Below are 21,582 nucleotides of genomic sequence, written 5' to 3'. Positions count from 1 at the left end.
TATATATATCCAACAGTATATAAAGTAGTCACAATTAGCTCCATCTCCACCAGCTACAACATTATACTAATTCATTAATATAATATAACTCACAGAGGACAATCTGCTGGTTAAAGAGTACTTGTACTTTTGAAACTTGTAAGAATATTTTCCCGATACTACTGTACTTTTACTTAAATAAGAATTTACATTTCATTTCTATTGGTTTTATTATTGGATTTGCTACTTTACTTACTGCAGGTAAAGTATATTGACAATTCTGATTTTAATCTATAACACTATCATATCTTATGAGTTGATGTTTTGTATCTAAAATATAAGTCTACAATGTTACTAGTACTTTTAACTGTTATGTAGTGTAATAAAAAGTACAGTGTACCTCGGAGGTGTGCTGCAGTGTTATGGAATGTTATTGTTCCTTTTCTATCATCATTATTTTATTTCCATTTTTGCTAAGCGCTCATTGGAGTGGTGTTTCTCAGGTCCAGTTTAATGAGTCACTCGTTGATCCTTCAATCAACTAAGTTTAACTCTTGTTTTTATCTGCATTTTCCCACAGGAAAAACACACTCAGCACCAGGGAGGAAATCTTTAATGAACAGCCTATACATTAGGTTGTTTTATAACACTTATTTATATTTAAGAGCAGTAATTAAAATATATTATATTTGAATGCATGTGGAGCATCAGGCTCCACTTCTCCCACTGGAGGAGAAAGCCATGCAGCGCCTCTCTTCAGCTCTGCTCCTGCTGGGCTGCAAATGGGGAGGAGGGGTTGTGCAGATGAAAAGAATGAGAGCTGTTAGCAGCTGCTGATTCCTTCAATCACTCAATCTCTGCTCCTTCCTTTATCAGCAGCATGTAATGGGCCTGATGTATGACTGACACGTTTAGAGTGATAAGATAGTGATGGTTAACTGGAGGCCAGGAAAGAACTATTCACCACATGTTGTCTGTAAATCAATCTAGGGCTGGGCAATATATTGATATTATATCAACGTTGATATATGAGGCTAGGTACCCTCTAAGTTAAGTAAGGGATATGTAATATCATGATATGACCCAAGTGTTGTCTTTTCCTGTTTTTTAAGGTTACATTAAAGTAAAGTGATGTAATTGTCTGAACTTACCAGACTTACTAGTTGTTTTATTATCTGCCTTTACCCACTTAGTCATGGTATTCACATTGTTGGTGATTATTTATCAGAATTATTTGTGTAAATATTGAGAGAAAGCACCAATAGTCAACCCTACAATATTGCTGCAATACTGACATCATATTTGATTTTTTTTTTTATTGGCAAGCTCTAAATCAAACATTGCTATTGAATTATTGTGTGATAAATCCGCAGTACCCATCAGAAATATCTACTTCCAAACACATCATAAGCAAATCCGCTTTTAATTACTAGTGTTACCAATGGTTCAGTATATAATTGCATGATTGTAAAAAGCTTCTGATGCGTAAAAAGCTGTTAGCTGAGAAGTTCCCATTGTGCGCACTGTGGCAGGTGACTTAATGCATCCAATTGCTCAGGCTGGGTAGAAGTGATCAAAAGAAGGGAAAAAAGTCATTTAATATCATTTCAGTGTCGCTTTATTGTACGAATATAAAGAATAAATAGCACATTTCCTTAATTTACAGGATAAAACAAGTCACCGATACACAACTGTATCAATATTCCACGTTTAGCTTTGAGGTCGATCTGCTTCATCATCCAAATCTGGAAACAGCAAATCCTTATACGTGGCTCTATGCGCCATATCTCCATAAATACAAAATATATAACCACTTTTCTCCACAAATAAAGTAGCCTCTGGTTACAATAATACTGACTTTGTACAGGGAGCTATATATAACTGCATGGCACCGCATTTACAGAAAATACATTCCTACACTCGGTAGTGCACGTGAAAAAATAATCACAAAAATAATGAGCGTATAATTTATTATTCAGTCTCTCTCTTCTTTTTTTTTAACTTGAACAGGAGCATTTGCAGTCTGTGATGATCGGGTACTGCACCGGTATCCAGGCGCATTTCAGTCCCCCTTTCCTCTGCACGCATCTCCATCTCAGTATCGTCAGGTGGGTCGAGTTGGCGGGTTTGCACACCATCCCCTCCGGAACCGAACACGACCTTTTACTGAGGCAGCTGCCAACCCGCACGAATCGCGGCCAGAACCTGTTCCCCAAGTCGGTCCACGTGTACACGACCGGGCAGAAGGAGTACGCCCACAGCCACTGCTGCAGCCGTCGCTTCAACTTCTTACTGGGCTTGTGCTTCTTGCCGAACTGGGCGTCGAAGTCCACAGCGCGGATTTCTTTCGGCATCACTCCACCGGGCTTTTGGACCTCAGAGTCGTCGAGATCATCGTTCCCGGTGTACTTCTCCTCGGTGGGCGGCAACACGGACAAATAGCGGCTGTCAAAGTCTCCTAGGAAGCTCTTCAGCTCGGTCTCGTTAAGGTCCCGCTCCTTGGGGTCGAAGACGGGATCTGGGTCCTCTTTTAGTTCCACGAGCGGCAGACTGTCACTCGGGATGGGGCGGAGAAGATAGTAGTGCTGACAAATCCCCCTGTCCATTAGAAGTCCGAGGGAGAGCACGAGCAGATACATGGCTAAAGACTGTTGAGACTGATCCATGTCGGACGGTCCGGTGGTGAGATTAGTGCGCACGGGGGGCTGCTGTTAAAAGGGACACTTTTCTTGTGCGCAATTACGCGTGAGCTGTATCCAAACCTGCGTTTTTCAGTGTCCCTTGAAATTCACATTTTCCACCATGATGAAAATCCGTTAAAGAAATGTGAATAAAGTTCATCCGTTGACAGCATCAGTGGAAACAGTTTATGACAACCTGCGTGACAAAGCTCAGATCTCTCTCTCTCGGGCTCCGTGCGTGCGGGTTCGGCATGATGCTCCTCTCGTCTCCTGTACAGAAAAGCGTTGAGCGTAACCCGCGACCTCCCATTATATTCTCCACACGGAGCGTGACGTAATGCGTGCGCCCCTCTTTGAATGTGGGTTTGTTGTCTAGGAGGAGATCCCCAATACCTCCTTCTTCCACCGCACTGAGGAGGGAGGGGTGGGGGGTTCACATGGAGAGGAGACGCCCCCTCTTGGTTTTCGAGACATCCTTGAATCAGTCTCACAGTGGGAATGAATGTTGAAGTCTTTAATCTGAGAGTCCTGAGAATCCCTCTGCTAGAGCTTGAGTACAAAGCAGCCTTAGGTACCAGCGCAGAGTCTCGTGGACTCCCAGAACATCCCAAACGTATTGTGAAAAAACAAAAAACAGGAACGGTTACTCAAGTTCTCAAGTACATCTTTGAGGCACTTCCATTTCCATTTTATGATACTGTATGGCCTACTACAGTTTTCCTCTACATGTATTTGGCTGCTTTAGTTATCCAGTTACTACCTTTACTTGAAAGGATCAGAATATTTATTTCAACAAAAACAAAACTAGAAGTCCCGAAAGCTTTCACACCATAGATCAACAGGTTTAAGTCAAGTTAAGTTTATTTATATAGCACGTATAAAACAACCAGAGTTGACCAAAGTGCTGTTCAGAATTTCATTGGTTCTGCTTTAAGCCCAAAATCCGGAGCGCTAGGATCTCAAGTCCTTCTTGTGTAACTGGGAACATTTGTGGTCATTTAAAGTCAAATTTAACCTTGACAAACAAATTTTATCAAAAGCATTGGTCGGCAAATCTCAGCTTGATGTCCCCCCATCTGTACATAAATAAAAAAAGTACCATATTAATTTAGACATACTGTGGCCCATGTCCTTCCAAACAAAGCATCACTGTAAAATGCATTCAATTTTAGAGGGTCATGTCTGTTCGGACATTTATTTTTTATAGTAAGCAGAAATAACTATTCTCAATTACTTAATGTACACTTATTTTTCTTTAAGCCCTTAATAAGCAGCAGCAGCCAGCCCGTAGGTCAGTCATTACAAACTAATGCTGTGCAGCCAAACATTGTTTGTATAAAAAGTAAAAATTTACATTACATTTTAGTAGAAAACCTAAAAGTTTCTAAAGATACCACATATGTCAGGCTGCCTTTTGTGGAAATGTGTATAAAATGTTGTGTAGAATATTTCCATTTATGTGTCAGTGTGACGTTAAAAAAAAAGTCTTGGTTTTCAATGTTTACCTTCAATAAAGAGCTGAAATAAGCTGATACCAAAATATATGTAATATTGTTAGACAGCGTGGAATAAGATCACTTTAACCATGTGAAAGCTTTAGGGGGAAACACAAGTAGAAAACTATTTGTTAAGGGTACATCTTAATTTAAACATTTCTTAATTGAATTGACATTTTTCTGAAAGTAGAGGGATCCGCCTTGTCGGCCCCAGACAATCAAACAAGGCACACTGCATATAACCCAAGAAAAATCAAATCACCCAATTAGCAGAACATTTCCCTTACTTGAAGAAAGGCACAATTTACAGCCTGAATATGAGATGAAATGGCCTGTTAATTACACTTTTTGCAGTGTATTTATAACTCATGTGGGACAATATTTCTACCTGTAACGGTGCCACGGCGAGCCTCTCAATAAAGCCGGCCAAATTAGCTCCCAAATAAACAACGCTCACTAAGCAGCAGCCATGGAAAGTATCACAATTTGCAAACCTGTCTAAACTCGTGCTCAGAGAATCATTCTTTGAAAAAAAATTTAATGGAAGAACTTAGCCAGCTGCTACATCAGCCATAAACCATCCGCTTTAGATAAATGCATCTCTGTTTCATTTTGAATGAGCTAATTCACACAAGCACTTGAGCGACTTATTTAGTTTACAGTAAATGATGGTGAAAAGTCTGGAAAATGTCACCCTTACATTTTTCATCTGACCAGCACGTATCATAAACTACCGCCACCCCCACCCCATCCCCCCACAACACTTGACAGATCAATCCAGTGTATTCACATGTGGGGCTCACACATACAGATTACATACAAACATCATGCCGGCCTCTTTAAAAGCATTCAGAAGAAATCACTGGATTTTAAAGCATGATGCAAAAAAGGAAGAAAACTGAATCACTTCTTTTCTTTTTGACAATTCAAATGAAGTAGTTCAACTTGCTGGCAGGAATTTTCAAAATAAAACCAGCATGTTAAATTATATTTCACTTGCTGGAATATTTCATTTCTAATGTGGCTGCATGGGTGAAGTCCAAATATGGTTCTCATTAAATGTCATCAGGATTGCCAGGCTCATTTAACGCTGAGTTGTTTTTGTTTCTTCTAATCCCTTCCTACTGTTTTACCACAGGAACAGTTTGATAGTGAACTATTCCTCCTTAAAAAGACAGTCTACTTGAGACAGACGCCTGCTTAATTGAGACATTTTTTTCTTTCTGGAGTTAACCAAACACAGTTCCTTTTGGCTAATAAACCGGCCGATGTAATGGCCCTTTTTTGTGGGGTCTGGCGCTTGAGACGACTTTTAAACCTGTGCTTAAGGATATGCATTCAAAATGAATCTCCTTGTTTGAGCCATGCACAGGTCATTGTAGCCTTCCCTGCTGATTTCTCATTTAGTGAGGAAAAGCAGACTTCTCTCTTGGCAAGAGCCTTCAGCGCTGGTACCAAGGAAAGGCACGCTCAGGTAGAAACACACAACAGAAAGGACTCAAGGATTCTGATAGCTTTCATTCATTCACGCAAGAGCAAACCACAAAGACCTGAGAGATTTAGAGAGTCTGTTGTCTTTTTCTTTGAAACAGAATCATCCAAGCAGACCTTAGAGGCCTGATATCCCATCTGCAGTGGCTCTGTGCTGAAGGTTATTGGTGACAGAAAACAGTTACAGTGCCGTTCGGAAAGCACAAAGCACCTTTCTCCCTTATCTTCCTTCAGTTTGCTGTTTCACACCTCGTGCTAATTGAGGCCACATTGCCAAGCTGAATACACACAGACATGAAGTGGGTGCTATTCTGTTTACTCTGGCACTTGGGAGGTGTGCAATTTGCTAGTTTGTTTAGCACTATTTTCCATTCCTCTGCGATCCAAGAGCACACAATCACAATAATCACTCCTGCTGTGGGCTTAATTAAAATTAATTGCTACTCCTCACTGACCATTAGTCCAATGGCAGATTTGCAAGACTCACTTTTTCATTTATATGGACTCTGTTACCCACTTAATCCTCAAGAGAGTCAAAATTTGAAATAGTCATTTTAAGTCTTAAATCAGATTAGAGACTGATTGGTTGAACATTTTTATGTACATGTTCAGTCCACTAAAATCCTTTATAAAAGGTTTAATTGTGTTCACATTTATAAGGGGAGGCAGTAAGACAGTTCAATACCAGGTATTGAACCCGGGACCCCCAGTGCATTATAACTATTAAAATGGGACAATATATTACTGTAATGGACCCTTTATGACAAATCTTTATCATCTTCAGAACACTCATAAATATTTGTGTCTTTTAACAAGCACTATAATTAGCACATTTAGCTAATTCTTCCCACAGGTTGCAGAGTTGACACTCAAAGCACCCAAAGCCTGGTGTGAGTGTGTGTGTTCCTTCCACTCCCTTCATAAAAGTTTTTTTTACAGACATAATCTCTGCATCCAAACAAAGTCATTAAACCAAAACTCAAAACAAACTACTCATTGATAATTACTCTGAAGACTGACTTTGTTTTTTAGCATACAGGTGACAGACAACTTCATCATTATAATGTACATGAAAAAATACAGGTGACAGACAAGTTTATCATTGTATTGTACATAGAAAAATGTTTAACTTTTATTTATTTTTCTGTCACTTATTAAACTAAAGTCCTGATGAGATTACATGGTTCGAATCTCCACTGCTATTCAGGTATTCAATGTTACACAAATGGGGCTTTCAGGGCGATTGTAACAGGTAGACTATTTTACGTATAGACACCTAACTTCTGAACTATGACTTTTTCAAACTTTTCTTGGCTCATTGTGCATAATCATTTCTCCAGTATTTATAAAGAAGTTTTGTCAAGGTTGTTAGAAACCTGCAGCAACTGATTCCAAGTATTTTGATAACCCACATTATTAAGCTGTGATGTAAAAACACAATCGACACAAACAGGAAGTGAGGTCTACATATAGACTGTGTATTAGGATGGCTGACACTTTCTCCCAGTGTACAAATATATCCAATATATATTGGATACGGGCGCTGCCGTCTTGCGCTGGTGAAATAATTTGGCGCCAGAGTGGGATCAGAAACAAACAGCAGCATGATTAGAACTACCTAAAATGACAGAAACTATCTTTGGGGAAAATGTATTTGACTACGCTAACATGGAGGGGGTGGGGTTTATAAACTGTACTGCAGCCAGCCACCAGGGGGAAATCAAGAGGTTTTGGCTTCAGTTTTGGAGAGCTGTTGTTGTGCATCTTATATACATTTTATGGTTCAGACCAACACTAGCTCTGAGTGAAAAAATGCAGCGCCATTATTTATTTCAACATGACCGCTGCACTGGCTTAGCTGTGGTGCCAATAAAAGGTTGTCAGGCAACTTTTGCCAGACGTCATCTAGCAAGCAGCTGTGGTGGCCAATTAAATACATGCAAGCATACATTCCTGGTACATTACTTTGTAATATGGACATTGCACACTATTTCTGTTTACCATGCAATCATCATGACAAAAGATAAAAACAATTATGGCCACTGTGAAAACTTTCTAGACTTAATAGAGAGTATTACAAACTGTCACAAGAACCGATGCTTTGCTACCAAGCCAATGCCAAAATTCTGAAAATGGGACGGTACTTGTTTTTCCACAGTACCAGAGATGTGACTCTTCTGGACCTGACGGGGGCAACATATACGCTTAGAAGTGTTCTAGTCTGCCATGAAATGTCAAAGGAAGAAGAACGCCTACCAGCACAAAAGAAAAAAAACCCGCTGAAGATGGTGACAAGTGCATCTGCAGCGACAGTTCCACCTCGACTAGAAGAAAATAAAAACAGTAAGAGTTGCGTCTGGAAGTACTTTGAGTTTAAGGCAGATCATCGGGGATTCATTATAAATTACCAAAAACCAGTATGCAAACAGTGCCATCAAACTTTATCAAACGAAAGGAGGAAACACTTCCGACTTAGCGAAGCACCTTAAAAAGACATCTAGATGTATTGAGCCAGTTTCAATTCATGTAAACATTACATTAACAACGTATCCAAAGTATCTTATTGTCCTTATCCTGAAATACACGCCATCATTATTTTTTGTTTGAGACAGCTTGCAAATCATTTTTTTCCCATATCCAACTGGGTATCGAGAATCGTGGAATTTTACTGGTATTGGTATTGACTACTAAATTTCCAGTATCATGACATCCTATTGTGCAATGCTACGCCTTCTGACAATCCTTGAGACTCAGATCTGTTATTTAAACAGGATCATATTTCATCATTTCATCCTTTCATCAGTGTCTGAAGCAACATGCCTCCACCAACGCAGCTAACGTAAGAAATAGACTTTTGGTCTAACACAGAAACATCACCATGAGGACAATTTGCAACAGCACTTGTTTTTTGGTCCGGCAAGACGAACATCATGTTTGCATTTTTTTCCACAGCCCATATCACTTTTATGTAGAGACAAGAATCTAAGCTCAAAGGTTAACTCACTAATGATTCACAAATTTCAACAGGGTCTCACAGTCTTTCACAGCAAATGTGGCTGGCTCAGGGATTATTCAAGTCAGTTAGCAACACCTGTGCCCAGAGATGTAATAATTGTGACATTTAGCTGTGACACACAAGTCCAGTGTGAAGCTGCTGCACAAAGAGAAAATCACTGAATGTTTATCTGTAAAACCTCCACAACAGTTGGTGACAATTCTAACTTCACTTGCAATTACTGGATTTTGACAATCTTTGAGCATTACAATTTTTACAAAATTATTCAGGTTCTTTCGCACTGTCAGAATATTTTCCCTTTCGAACAGTATCAAGTAGAGTCAGCTTTATTTCAACAGGATCCTCATCAGCTTGTACTGATCAAATCCTAGTATGGAGTAATACTTAGGGGTACACAGTCATACACAACTGCCCTCACACTATCTCCTTTAACATGTTGACTCTAGGTCAGCAGTTTTAGATCAGCCTTTATTTTACTGGAATCAAAGTAAATATTCGTGGTCTTGATGGATGATTCAGCACTCCATCAACCTGCCGTGTGATATTAATGAAGCCTGACGAGCAGCGCAGACACACAGCAGGCACAGGCAGCTGCGGCTAGCAGGACATTTAGCGCATTTCAGCGCCCTGCCGAAGCAGAGGCGTTGATCCCCACATGGCGATCTGGCTGGATTTCTACAGATCATCAGAAGCCAAAGCGGCAGTCGTGCCAGAGGCTCCTGTGAATGAGCGAACAGGCCAGGAGTCAGAACGTAGTGGTGGTGGTGGGGGGAGATGACGGGAGGTCACCGTGTCTCCAGCCCCTACAACACAGACGGCTGTTTGTGCCATGCAACCCCCACGACCCCACCTTGGTCTCAAACTCGCAGCTCCAAATTCACACTTCATAAATCAAGATGACCTGTCCTCATGTGAATTCATCTCTCTCTGTGCTGGATCATAGTGGTGCTATTGTTTCCACAGCAAGGATTCATTTTCAGAGACATAAGTATCCTTGAGGCTGATGCACAGCCTTGATAGCTATAGCAGCTCCTGGATGTCCACACCAAAAGACGTCCAGGACTGAAATTGCAGTCCTCCGTGTCAGGCCACGTCTGGTTGGTTATATTTTCTACTTCTCTGGCAGCTAAAATAGTTCCAAAAATAAGAAAACTAATTGGCCAGTGTTTATTTTTGTATGGGAGAAATACTCTAAGTGTTTTCAGCAGGTTGTTTGTGGCACGATGGTTTAACAGTCAGGGCTCTCTGGGAGGTACGGCTCAGTCCACTGCATGGAAAAAGAGCCGTCTCTACCCTTTTTTTTTTAATAAATAAGGTCTTTTATACAAAAATTGGTAATACAGTATAGTTGTGTGTGAGGCTGGCAAGGCAGCGTGTGACATCATGAGTGTTGACTCATGAGCAGATGAGTGATGCACACTGAGCTTTTTGCCTCCTCTCAAACTCATGTTTGTGCCACAGAAACAGCAGTAAAGCCTCTCTCTACTTGTGTCTGTCTTCTTGTCTCTCTCTACAGCTAGAAGGGGGGGCTTGGAGGGGTCTGGTAATGAAGCAAGTGTTCCTATGCAAGGGGGCTGTCAGCTCTACACACAGCAGACCTCTGTCACCTGCTGCCACCAGCGGGAGGCTCGAGCGACGGGCGTGGAGCCAAGCTTGGCGGCCAGTAGCAGGGCCCTGGCTCCACCTATAGACAGCTCAGCGGGTTGATTTACTCTGCCTCCATGCAGCGGTGTCTAAGGACACTCATGTATACAGTGTTGTAGTAGCAGCAGCATACAGCCAGGCCTTGACTTGAGTTATTACACCCCATCGTCTCATGTTGACATGAAACAAAGTGTGGTTCTCAATTTTGTATTGTTTGGCACGCTGACGAAAATTGAATGGATGGCATAGCATATTAGTTCTTTCTTCACTGAATTAGGTGGGGATAAGAACCTCTGCTGGCACTTTGGAAGTGGACACTTTGAAAACGCCATTTAGGGTTCAGTATACTTAAAACAGAGTAGTTTTGACGGCGTGTTGGCTGGCCACATCTAAAGGCAAAAAATGCCTGCCATCATAGCCTCGTCCTGGCTGCATCCCACTGCCTCCCTGATTCATATTCAATAACTCTTTCTTTGTGTCTTAGTGCATGAATTGCACAAATACAGATAACAGCACCCACTTTTGCTCAGTCTCTCCTAAAAGGTATTCACAATGTTGCACTTGGTTGTACACTCGAGTGGCAGCGTACAGATAGATTAGTTCTCTCTCTCTCTCTCTCTCTCTCTCTCTCATATAACCGACTTGTCACAATCGTGGCGTCAGGTACTTTGGGAAGGTGTTCTCTTCACGGATGAACCCTAACACCAGATACTGACTGTTTTTTTTTTTGGCATAGAAATACATAGAAAAAGTCTTTTGAGTTTAGCTCATGAAAAATGGAAGCAAAAACAAAAGTGCTTGCTTTATAATTTTCCTGCATATTTTCTTACCTATGCCAATGACTGTGTAAAGTGCCCATGCATGTTGGATTGACTTTTTGGAAACCTGTCATCAATGTATGTCACTGGTTGAGAATATAGTTGGGGTGGTGGGTGGCGCAGGTTATGATGGCACGGCGCGTGATGGCTTCATTGGGTTCAGTGATAAACTAGTCAAACGAAAGTGTAAAAAAATGACCAGATAACATTATCAGATGATTTAGAAATTAAATAACTATTTACATATTAAACAAATGAAAACTAAAACTAAAAATATTGTTGGACAATGCTACTTCTGACACAATTTCAGAGTGCTTATTAGGGCTGAACAATGTGAGGAAAATATTTAATATACCCTATATCTTAACGTTGTTGAATATCACAAAAATGATTTCTGTCTTTCTCCTGCCTCGTATTCTGCTAAAGTACAAGAAATTGCTCTTTAAAATAAAAAAAAATGACAGGAAAGTGTAGCCATTATGCCAAATGTAACGGTTCAACAGATAAAATACCCATAATGCTGAACTATAATCAATACAGAAAGTTCAGTTAATATCAACACTCCTCCAAATCGCCTAACTCTTGTTAAATCATATATAAATATGGCTTTTTTGAAGTGTTTTAATCCATGGTTTGGCGATCCTAAACATGCTGTTGAGTAATATAAGGGTACATGTCCTGTTGCACTCATTTAGATCTCATCTGAGCAGATTTCTGTCATTCAAACAACTTTGAGTTGTAGATCAAAACTTGTACAGCCAATTTTATATAATAACAGGTTTTATTCTGGCTTGAGTCCAGTTCGGGGAGCTTTCCCAACGGTGAGGTTGTGGTCCTTCTACTGTTTTATTAGTACAGTTCATCCCATTGCAAGACAACCAGCAGCATTAACGTAACAATAGCCTCTGCCCGAAGTGCAGTGTTGATGCTGTTATTCACGTGGCGTGAGACTTCACAAGGGGGAGAGGCTAGAGAGACTGAGGGAGAGCAGGGAAAGGACGAAAGCTGAACGAATACACTTTGTGTTTTAAATAGCATAACATTCTGTGGCGCACCGCAACAAATTAGTCTGTGTGTGGGAAACACTGATGTAACTATAACTGTCATTTTCTATGCACCTTTTGGTAGAAAAGGGAAGTAACCATTTGTGGACAATATGCGTCTGACACATGCTAAAAGTCTAAAGTGTGTACTAGTGGAGTGCAGCATCATGTATGTTACTGATTCTGTTGCTTTTAACTGTGAGCAGCAATGAAAAAGTGAAGTGATTCTATTTTTGTGTGCTTTGAGTCAATAGAATGGAATGATGGCTGGCAGATACACCTCAGCTTTTCATTGCAGCTGTGTTTCTTTCAATTATCAAGTGAATTTGCAGCAACAAAAATGCAGGTAGGTGAGTGAAAAGGTAGCTGCGTTTCCATCAACTGGTTCAGGGTGGATTAACTAGGCAAAAGCGCATTACCGCCAGAAGTTGGTGCAATAGGCTACAATCCGCCAGTAAACAGAGTGGAAGAACCAGAAAGTAAACAAATTGCCTGGCCATCATAATGCTTACAAAAATTGTGTGGAGGGAGTTACAAAAGACAGCAGAGTTCAACTTAAAGCTATAGTGCACAGTTTCTGTCTCCCCCTTGAGGAATTCTAAGTAATGACAACAAAACTGTTAGCGCAGCCACATGACACAAGCCTTCCATGACCGCGCACCACGCCCACCCCTCCTCTACACAGTTACTTGTAGCCAAGGAGGACACGGAGGATTGTAAAAATATGATGGTCTCTTCAATAGAGGTAATTATCTTCACTCAAGCTTCTGTGCACAAAAGTTGCCGTACGACAAATTTTCTGAACATAGCTATACTGAGAAATACAAAGAGTTATGTGGAGCTGATAGTCTTAATTAACTTTATATCAACTCACTTGGCAATGACTTGAATGTAACAGACATTCATTATTATAAAAAGGTTACGCACTAAAACTTTAATGCAAAAAAGCTGCAATGCAGTACAGCTATGGCAAGTACTGGAGAAGAGTATGTGTCTTTAAAATGACTGCAGCCATAGTAGATTTCCCTGTGTTGTACATCAGACTGTACATATCTATGTCTATGAAATATATCAATACAAAGTAAAAATAACATTTTAGAGATTATAAATAGCTATGGTTGAAATTTATGTATGAGACAGCTACTATGAACGTGTCGACACAAAACAAGCCAGTGAGAGTGCACATAAGGTTTTCAGGTGAGCTGACTGGCTCTCTGTGAAGCTGGAATAAAGTGCAGCAGGGTATGAGACATAGAAATGAAGACTGACAGGGAGAGGAATGGGACTTGAGCTGGGGGGAGAGTCCACTGCAGCACTGACTGCTACTGGAGTCAGTGCTGCAATGGAAAGGGTTAACACGAGACAGTAAAGTGAATCCAGATGTGCTGTTATTATTAATATCTCTGGCTGATGAATGGGAAGGTAAAATTACAGGCGCCAGCCAGGGAGGCCCCGTGTGTTGCCCTGCCACCCAGGCGCTTCCCAGCTCACCTCCACAGCTCCAGCAGCCGCAGAAGATCAGGGTGAGGCCGTCAGTGGGGAGAGGCCGTCAGTGGGTAAAAGGACGTCTGTAAGCCTCCAAGTAACTTTAGCATGTCAAACAACCAGCAGGCAGGTAGACAGACGGACAGACACTTTCACCAGCCGGCGGTTTAGCACTGGGCAGAGAGATGGGACAGACACATGACTTCATGCTTCACTTTCATCTCGGTCACTGCTCTGTCTCATGTCAAAATGAAGGAATGGTTTTACACAAACACATAACTAAAATGAGTTTTTGATGTGGTGTTACACAGATGTTTAAATTAAAGCTCAATTACTCAATATCTTTAAATCTGTCCACTTACAGTTCATGCCACATTAATATTCAGTGTTAAGAATTAAGACAATGGAAGTAGAGCCAAAGAGTCAATCTACAAAAATAGACTGCCAACTATTGTAATAAGATGTATTGTTTCAGTCACTTTTTTAAACAAACTTTTCCTGGCTCTATCCTCTCAGAATTGCTTTTTTTGTAGTTGTTAATCAGACAAAATAAGAAATTAAAATTTTAAAAAAGCCTCTAAGATCTGTGTGTTTCAACCTCTGTGCAGATAAATGTTTGTTTAACTATCAACTGCTGTTAAACTGAATTGTCAGGCAACTCTGTGCGACTGATAGGAAGGAACCTATAATCACTTTATTGGCTCAATAAGATCCTCACACCTCCTCCAGTTCACACCTCAGTCAGCCTCTCATGTTGGTTCAACATGTGACAGTGTTGTTGCTGTGAATTCAAACAGACATGGAGACAGACGGGATTTCATACCACTTCTGGCAGACAGAATCGTTTTTCTCGCCCTTTTTCCCTTTCATCATAAAATGTGACACTAAGGCAGAGAAGTTTCTGTGTTCTGTTATTCAACAGGAGCTCTGCTGGTTTACAGCAACTTTGTCAAAAATTCTAAAATAGACCCAGCAGAGCCACAGACCCCTGCTTAATAAGCATCTGTGCTAGGGGCTCTTAAACTGTCAAGATTTAGGTCAGCCTTTTCACGTTTTATTTGCAAAATAGTTAACACTCTGCATTGTAGGCTGATGTGTTGTGCATAGTATAAATCATATGTGTGACTCTACAGAGAAGGCAAAATAAATGATACAGCAGCAGTTTACATAGTTTTAGGTTAGCATTTTATTTGCTACTTCATACTTCATACAGTGGTCTGTCCTGTGTGTTGGGAAATTGTATTACATTTATGTGATGTCAGTCAGACCGTGGATTTCAATAGTGAAAGTAATCTATCCTGGATCAGTCAGTCCAGGGTCCACCTTTCTGAAGATACATAAAAAATCTTTTCAGTTGAGGCTTCCAGCCACAATAGGCAGTCATTTCCATCTCTAAAACTGAACTTTTTCACTTTGCTTTGACGCATTTAAAAACGTTTACATGTTACCGTGTAGACTGCTTTTTGCTGCAAGATGCATGTGCGTGTATGAAAGGGATTGCATCGCGGGTGTTAATGCAACCGCTACCATTTATGACCCACAAACAAATCAGAATTGCCACTGCTGCTGTGTGACAACAGAAACAGACATACATTAATATGCACACCTGTGCCGTGTGCTCTGTTACATTGAAAATAATAAAGAGTTAGTAGCGACAAAGAGTTTCACCCTGCAGATATTAAATTGTCAATCAATTCAACACCACTCCTTACCAGAAGATGTTGGTCCATCCATGCTGTCATTTTCTACACTTGCTTATCCTGTTCAGGGTCACGGCACGCTGAAGCCTTTTGCTGAAAGCAATGGATGAGAGGCCTGGAAAAGTGTGTCTGATGGAGGAAGTACCAACTGAAAGAGGACAAAGAAGAGAGTTTTTATTGGTTTGGTATCTCGTGTTGATGGGGAAGTTCAAGAAATCAATGTAAAAATTGAAACTTCCATCTCAAGAACAAGCCATTGGCCATTTCTTTAAACATTGTAAACAACATATGGTTATGTTAGGTACCAAAGCAGGAAATCGTCTATAGTTCAAAAACCCCAAGTAAAAAGTGTCAACTGTCATTGACTCCTATTTCAAATCAAAAACATACTTTAATAGTGCTAGGTATCGTTCAAATTTGATACCAGTATAATACCTTGACTTTGATACCGGTTCCTAAATGATACTTTTTTCCGATACTGGTTTTATAAAAGCCATTTGAACAAAAATTGTTTATACACAATACACATTATGGTAAAAAAAATTATATTTTTCAGCTGCTTCATATCTATTTCTTGCACAATGTAGTCCCACCTCTGCAAAAAAAACCACAAAGACTTGCACACGTAATTTCCCTGTGTTTTTCCTGTATGCCTCTACGACGTGTAATGTTGGACAGCTAATTCCCAGCATTATTAGATATTGGTACAAGCATGCTGCATGGTTATTAGCTCACTGACGCTGATGAGATTTACTACTTAGGTATTGAAATTTGGTATTGAATGACGAGGCTTTTTTTGATACACGATACTATTGAGGAATTTCTGTCGGTGCCTAAAAGTATTGAAGTTTGGTACCAAGCTTACACTTTGTGTGCAACGTTGTCTTTGCAGTCAGCTGCTTTAATCTGCATTTTTGCCGGCAGACGTAAAATGGAACCATGTCCTGGGTATGAATAGAGCCCGACTGATAAAGAATTTTTAAGGCCGATACCGATATGAATATTTGGTTATTTAAAAATCAATATATATTTAAAAAATAAATCCAGAAATGCTAACAAAACACAAACAGATTTCCCTAACATTAGTTATTTGTGGTTATTTATGAGTCCCACTAAAATAACATGATAATATTTTGTTTTATTGTCACAACAGAACAGAGTAACATCAAAATATAATAAAATTCTGATAAATAAAATGTATAAAAATACAAACTTAAGATATGAAAGTTAAAGTCCCTTGAACAAAAACACACATTTCCAAAAAAGTAAAAATCACTGTCGCCAACAGGGACTTTGAGGTGTGCCCTCTGGTGGACAAACTATGCAACACCAACGCTCATAACATGGTGGACTGTCCGTTTTTTTTTTTTTTTTTTGATGAAATATTCATTTAGCCGAATAATTTATTTGTCATTGTAAATGATTCTGATGAATGACTATGGAATTTTTTTTACTTTTAATTTAATCGTCCATAATAAATGCCGGTACCGATAGATCGGGAAATAATAATAATAATACATTTTATTTGAAGGCGCCTTTCTTGGCACTCAAGGACGCCGCACAGGGAATTTATATATTACAAACAACACAAACAAAGCCTGTCAGTGAGCGGATGTTGAGCAGAGAGAAATGCCTAATATCGGCCGATAATATCAGCCCACTGATATATCAGTCGGGCTCTAGTTACGAGCATGTCAGGCTAGGTCCAAATGACTGAGTCTAATTGGTTCAGGTCAGGGTTTTGTAACGGTTGCAGGTCTCTCGTCTGTGTGTCAATGTGTCCAATACCCAAGTAGATCCAAGAAGGGTATCTCTCTGCATGTGGTGCCTCATAATCATCACAGGAGATAAATGCTGCTGCGGCTGCACGTTTACTGGCGGCATATCATGCTGAGAGTGTCAAAAATTTCGGAAGCTGTTTACTAGAGCAGCAGAGGCAAAGCAAAAAAAGGCAAGAAGAGGAGAAGGTTCCTGGTCGATGGAGGATGGAGCAGAAGCAGGAGACGGAGGGGAGGGTGTAGTAGAGGGTTGTGGGAACTGAGAAACGAGTGTAAATCCAGTAGGGGAGATGGAGCCTGGCTGGCCACAGGGGCTGTTGTTTTAACCGTCAGACACAAGAGGGGGTGGTGCAAATGTTGTAGGTGGGATTTGGAGGGGGGGCATCCCTCTCGGGTTGCTGCTGTCCCCAAGAAGTCCTGTGAGAGCACCCCCAGCCAGCCTCTCTGTCGCTGTCTGCCCCTCTGCCCCCACCACCGCCTAGCATGGAGCCCCCACCATTCCTACACATGACAGCCCAGAAGACAACCTCACGCTGGCTTTACTCACCCGCCTTTGTGCATTTTCAACACAGGGATACCAGACAAATTATGCTTAATGACCGGCGGTGGTTGCCAGAGGAATGGCTGCTTTGTTGCTAGTGCCAAGTGTGTAAATGTTAGAGTGCAACCTTATACAGCCACCCTCGGCCCTACTGAGCAGATGCCCTCTCTGTTGCTGGAGTAAACAGGCTGGACCAGGTTCAGGACCTTGGGGTGCATCCTAAAGCCCCTTAGTAGCTACATTTCCAAAATTGCTGTCTCTAAAGTCAGCTAAGCAGTACATGTTTGATGTTCACAGAGCCTGGCTTAGCTTGAAGAAAGATGCATTCACTTTCTTTGCATGTAATCATTGGAATAGTTTCTCTCTTAAGATAATATAATTCAACTGACAAATTAAAAACAAGACTTCTCCCTCATCTTAAATGATGATTTTGCATGTTTTGTTTTAGGCCTGTTCCAATTACATGTAGTTTTTCATGTGCAGGTCACATGTTTGATGTTGTTTTTAAAAGTACCACATAGTTTAAATAAATCTCTCTTGCTTATAGGGAGAAAAACAGCAGTTAATGTACAGCCAGGATGGTGGTTGAGGGCTCATGAGAAACTGTTTGCAAAACAGAAATCAAAGGGAAATCTGTTTTTTTTACAACAAAACAGACAGAACTAACAGATTAAGTTTTTTTGCCTCCATGTACCTTAAAATGAAAAATATTGGAAACAGATTAAATTATTTCCAATATGAGACTACTTGGTCTGTCTGTGAAGTAGAGATGTTTTCTCCACTATCAATGTGATTGGTTTATTGCTATGGAAATATAAATGTGCAAAACATAAATTCACTGAGTGGCAAGTTAAAATCACCAGTGAGCAGCAGCCTTCCATGTCAGATATTTTTAGTCGACAAATGTAAAGCAAAAATCTAAATCCATCTCAGCGAATCTGCATGATTCTCTATTTAAAAGATGAAGCTGGTGATCTTCCGTTTTTCTTATTGTCAACAAATCCCATAATACAATAGCCGACAGGGGCAATCGCACTGCATCATTTCTGTTTACGGAGTTTTTGTGCTTTTCTTTTTTGTTTCTGTATTTGCAGCGCGTTTGTGTATTTGGTTGTGTTGTGTGTATTTGCAGCGCGTTTGTGTATTTGGTTGTGTTGTGTGTATTTGCAGCGTGTTTGTGTATTTGGTTGTGTTGTGTGTATTTGCAGCGCGTTTGTGTATTTGGTTGTGTTGTTTGTATTTGCAGCGCGTTTGATAAATGCTGCGCATGTGTTGTCAAATCCATGAAGGTGTTTTCTTAATTTGCTTGTGTTTTGTCTATTAGCGTGTTTCATTAAGTTGCAGTGCATTTGCCTGTGTCGGCCACCGTGCATTAAAGCCTACGACCAAGACTGAATATATCTACTAACAAGTTGTGTTTGTGTGTATCAGCCTGCTACAGTATAGCTTCTTCCTCTGTGCCATAGAGCTCCATTGTTGCTAAAAACACATCAATGAGCCACACTGTGGCCTTGGGTGACATGTTCACACACACACACACACACACACACACACACACACACACACACACACACACACACACACACACACACACACACACACACACACGTTTAAATAACGCCAGCACCAATTTCTGGGGATTATGGAGCTTTAGTTTTAAAAGAATTAACATATTTGTGAGCTATTCTTTAATACTTACAGTATGTCTTCAGTAGGAAACAGGTTGGGAGCCACAGACAAGGTAAGACAGTCAGAAAGTTAGAGTTAAAGAAGTTAAATAATTTATGGCACTATGCTTTCATTGTGTGGAAAAGATATACACTGAACTACTTTGATGATGAATATAATCTTGCATTAGTTGTTTTTCTGGATTTCTCGTTCTTAAACTTCAGATCAAAACATGTCGCAGAGTTTTTGCTGTGAAGAAAATGTTCCAAGCTCTGATTTATCTCCTGTGGAGTTGAATTACAAAGCGACATTCAGAACAGGAAAATGTTAATTGATTTCTAATCAATGTAACTGAGCCGTGTGGGTAAGGCAAAGAATACAAGCTAGGATTTCGACTAATTCCAGGAGTCTGAAAAATGAGGAGTGGCAGAGAGAGGAGACTTTTTAAAAAGCTGGAGTCAGTCTGATTGCTCCCCAGGGAGACATTTCCACCCGAGTGTCCCACAAATGACATGTTTGTATGTAACGTAATATGCTTTCTTTGAGAGGTGACGCTTTAGTGGGAGACACATTCTTCCCAAGGGCCCTGCAGTCAAACACTAAAAATGTGTTGGTTGTTTTACTTCATTTTCTTTTGTCAAACATAAAACTACTAGTGAGAGCTCATACCTGCTCAGGTGGCTGATTAAGTTTGATTTATACACCCTGCAGATTCCCAGAATTCAGAGCATAAAAAAGCCACTTCATTTTACATTCATACTGCATGTAGAATGCAAAGAAACAAATGAACTACTATCAAAATGTCTAATTTAACACTTTATTTTAAGTTTTTCCAATTTGCAAGCCTTATGGTGCTTTAAGCAGATAAACGTGTTTACTAATGTATTGGTCAACAACTTTAACTCTTCCTCAAGCACCCCTCAATGGAGATTGGTATATAAACATATGATGAATGAAAATAGAAGGTAACATTATTGAGATATACTGTACATTAATATGCACTTAAATTGTCCCTATAGCTGTGTATAACTACATTATAGTGTGCTTTTCAACCTTAAATTGAATGTTCATATACTTCTTATGAATGCTAAATAGCGGGACTTAAAGTGTTACCCAGATTCTTTTAAGGGATTCTTGTGGGCAAATTTATTGGACTATGAAATCGAACATCTGTTCTGCACACAAGCAAATTAACAGGCAATTTGTACAAATGAGATCTGTTTTAGTTTAAATTAGACCGTCACATAAACACAGAAAGAAAGCAGTTTTCCACTGCTGCAGGCTGTGTGCTGTTTGTTTTCTAAAACATTTTTCTCACGCAGAATGAATAAAACACAGACACCCAACATCCATAAGCAGACAGCGGTTGCATTCATGTATTTGATAAAAGTCAATGTATTTAGTATTTTAACCTGTGTTCATTTTTGCCCTGATGTGGCTGCAAAAGTGCCCAGATGCAGAGAGAACGGAGCATTGTTGACAGCATCACATTGGTTCTACAACTTCTTTTTACCCAAAGACAAAAATAAAGGTAAAGACATACAGGAGCACAGCAGGAAATAAGAAATAAAAAGAAACGATACAGCACACAACAGAGAAGAGTAGTTTGCCTTAACAATTTTCTTCAAAGCCATGGGATCCACAAATGTTTTAATTTCATGGACCTCCAAAAAGACAAACACTTAACCATTGGATAAGATCTAGTGTGCTGTTTGTTGTTGTTATAAATGTATAGCTGAACTGTAGATGACTTGTTCTACTTGAATTTCACATCAAGGACCACCACTACTCTACCCAACAACACTTATTACACTTGTTACACTATTTTATGCATCTGTTTTGTAGGATGCTTTAAAGTTTACATCAATATTTTGTAAATGATTTGAAAATATATTTTTAATTGCAAATATGGATCTAAGAGCAGGGACCTAAACCTTAACCTGTGTGACTAAGCAAAAACGCATCATACAGTATTTAGCATTCACAGGGTTACATCCGATTAGACCAGGGGTCGGCAACCTTAGGCACGCATGCCAATCTCAACCAATGGGACACTAGCAATATGTGTGCAAGAGGTTTTTGGAAATGTTCCAAACTGCATGCCTAAATGAATGCAACTAACATTTTCCCGGTCGCACCGGTGCTAATGTCCTTGCATCTGCTGCCTCTCCACAAACAAAGCACTGTTGTGTGTATTGATATGGTTTAATTTTGCATTACATGACCCATTTCTTCTGTAAAG

The 21,582-nt window shown here is 40.0% G+C and overlaps 1 protein-coding gene and 2 long non-coding RNA genes across 3 annotated transcripts in view; all 3 read right to left on the bottom strand.

The window, feature by feature from the left end:
- Positions 1-4,400, bottom strand: part of LOC116703062 (uncharacterized) — a 9,351-nt gene extending 4,951 nt beyond the window's left edge. Inside the window, exon 1 of the long non-coding RNA XR_004335327.1 lies at positions 4,390-4,400. This is a non-coding gene — a long non-coding RNA (uncharacterized LOC116703062). The remainder of the gene's footprint in view (positions 1-4,389) is intronic.
- LOC116703061 (uncharacterized) overlaps positions 1-21,582 on the bottom strand; it is a 54,612-nt gene that overhangs the window by 17,774 nt on the left and 15,256 nt on the right. The window contains exons 2-3 of the long non-coding RNA XR_004335326.1: positions 15,366-15,501; positions 13,660-13,826 (exon numbers count right to left, since the gene is read on the bottom strand). This is a non-coding gene — a long non-coding RNA (uncharacterized LOC116703061). The remainder of the gene's footprint in view (positions 1-13,659; positions 13,827-15,365; positions 15,502-21,582) is intronic.
- On the bottom strand, positions 1,582-3,058 carry nog1 (noggin 1). Its single transcript, XM_032537642.1, has one exon. The coding sequence runs from the start codon at positions 2,643-2,645 to the stop codon at positions 1,977-1,979; it is 669 nt and encodes a 222-aa protein (XP_032393533.1). The 5' UTR covers positions 2,646-3,058; the 3' UTR covers positions 1,582-1,976.

The sequence above is a fragment of the Etheostoma spectabile genome, chromosome 15 (genome assembly GCF_008692095.1).
Source record: "Etheostoma spectabile isolate EspeVRDwgs_2016 chromosome 15, UIUC_Espe_1.0, whole genome shotgun sequence".
NCBI classification, from domain to species: domain Eukaryota; kingdom Metazoa; phylum Chordata; class Actinopteri; order Perciformes; family Percidae; genus Etheostoma; species Etheostoma spectabile.
Note: the sequence above shows the minus strand (reverse complement) of the source record. Positions and strands in the feature narration are given on the sequence as shown.

Bases quoted from the DNA above. Each gene is read 5' to 3' on its own strand.
- nog1 (XM_032537642.1), bottom strand. From the start codon at position 2,645: ATGGATCAGTCTCAACAGTCTTTAGCCATGTATCTGCTCGTGCTCTCC.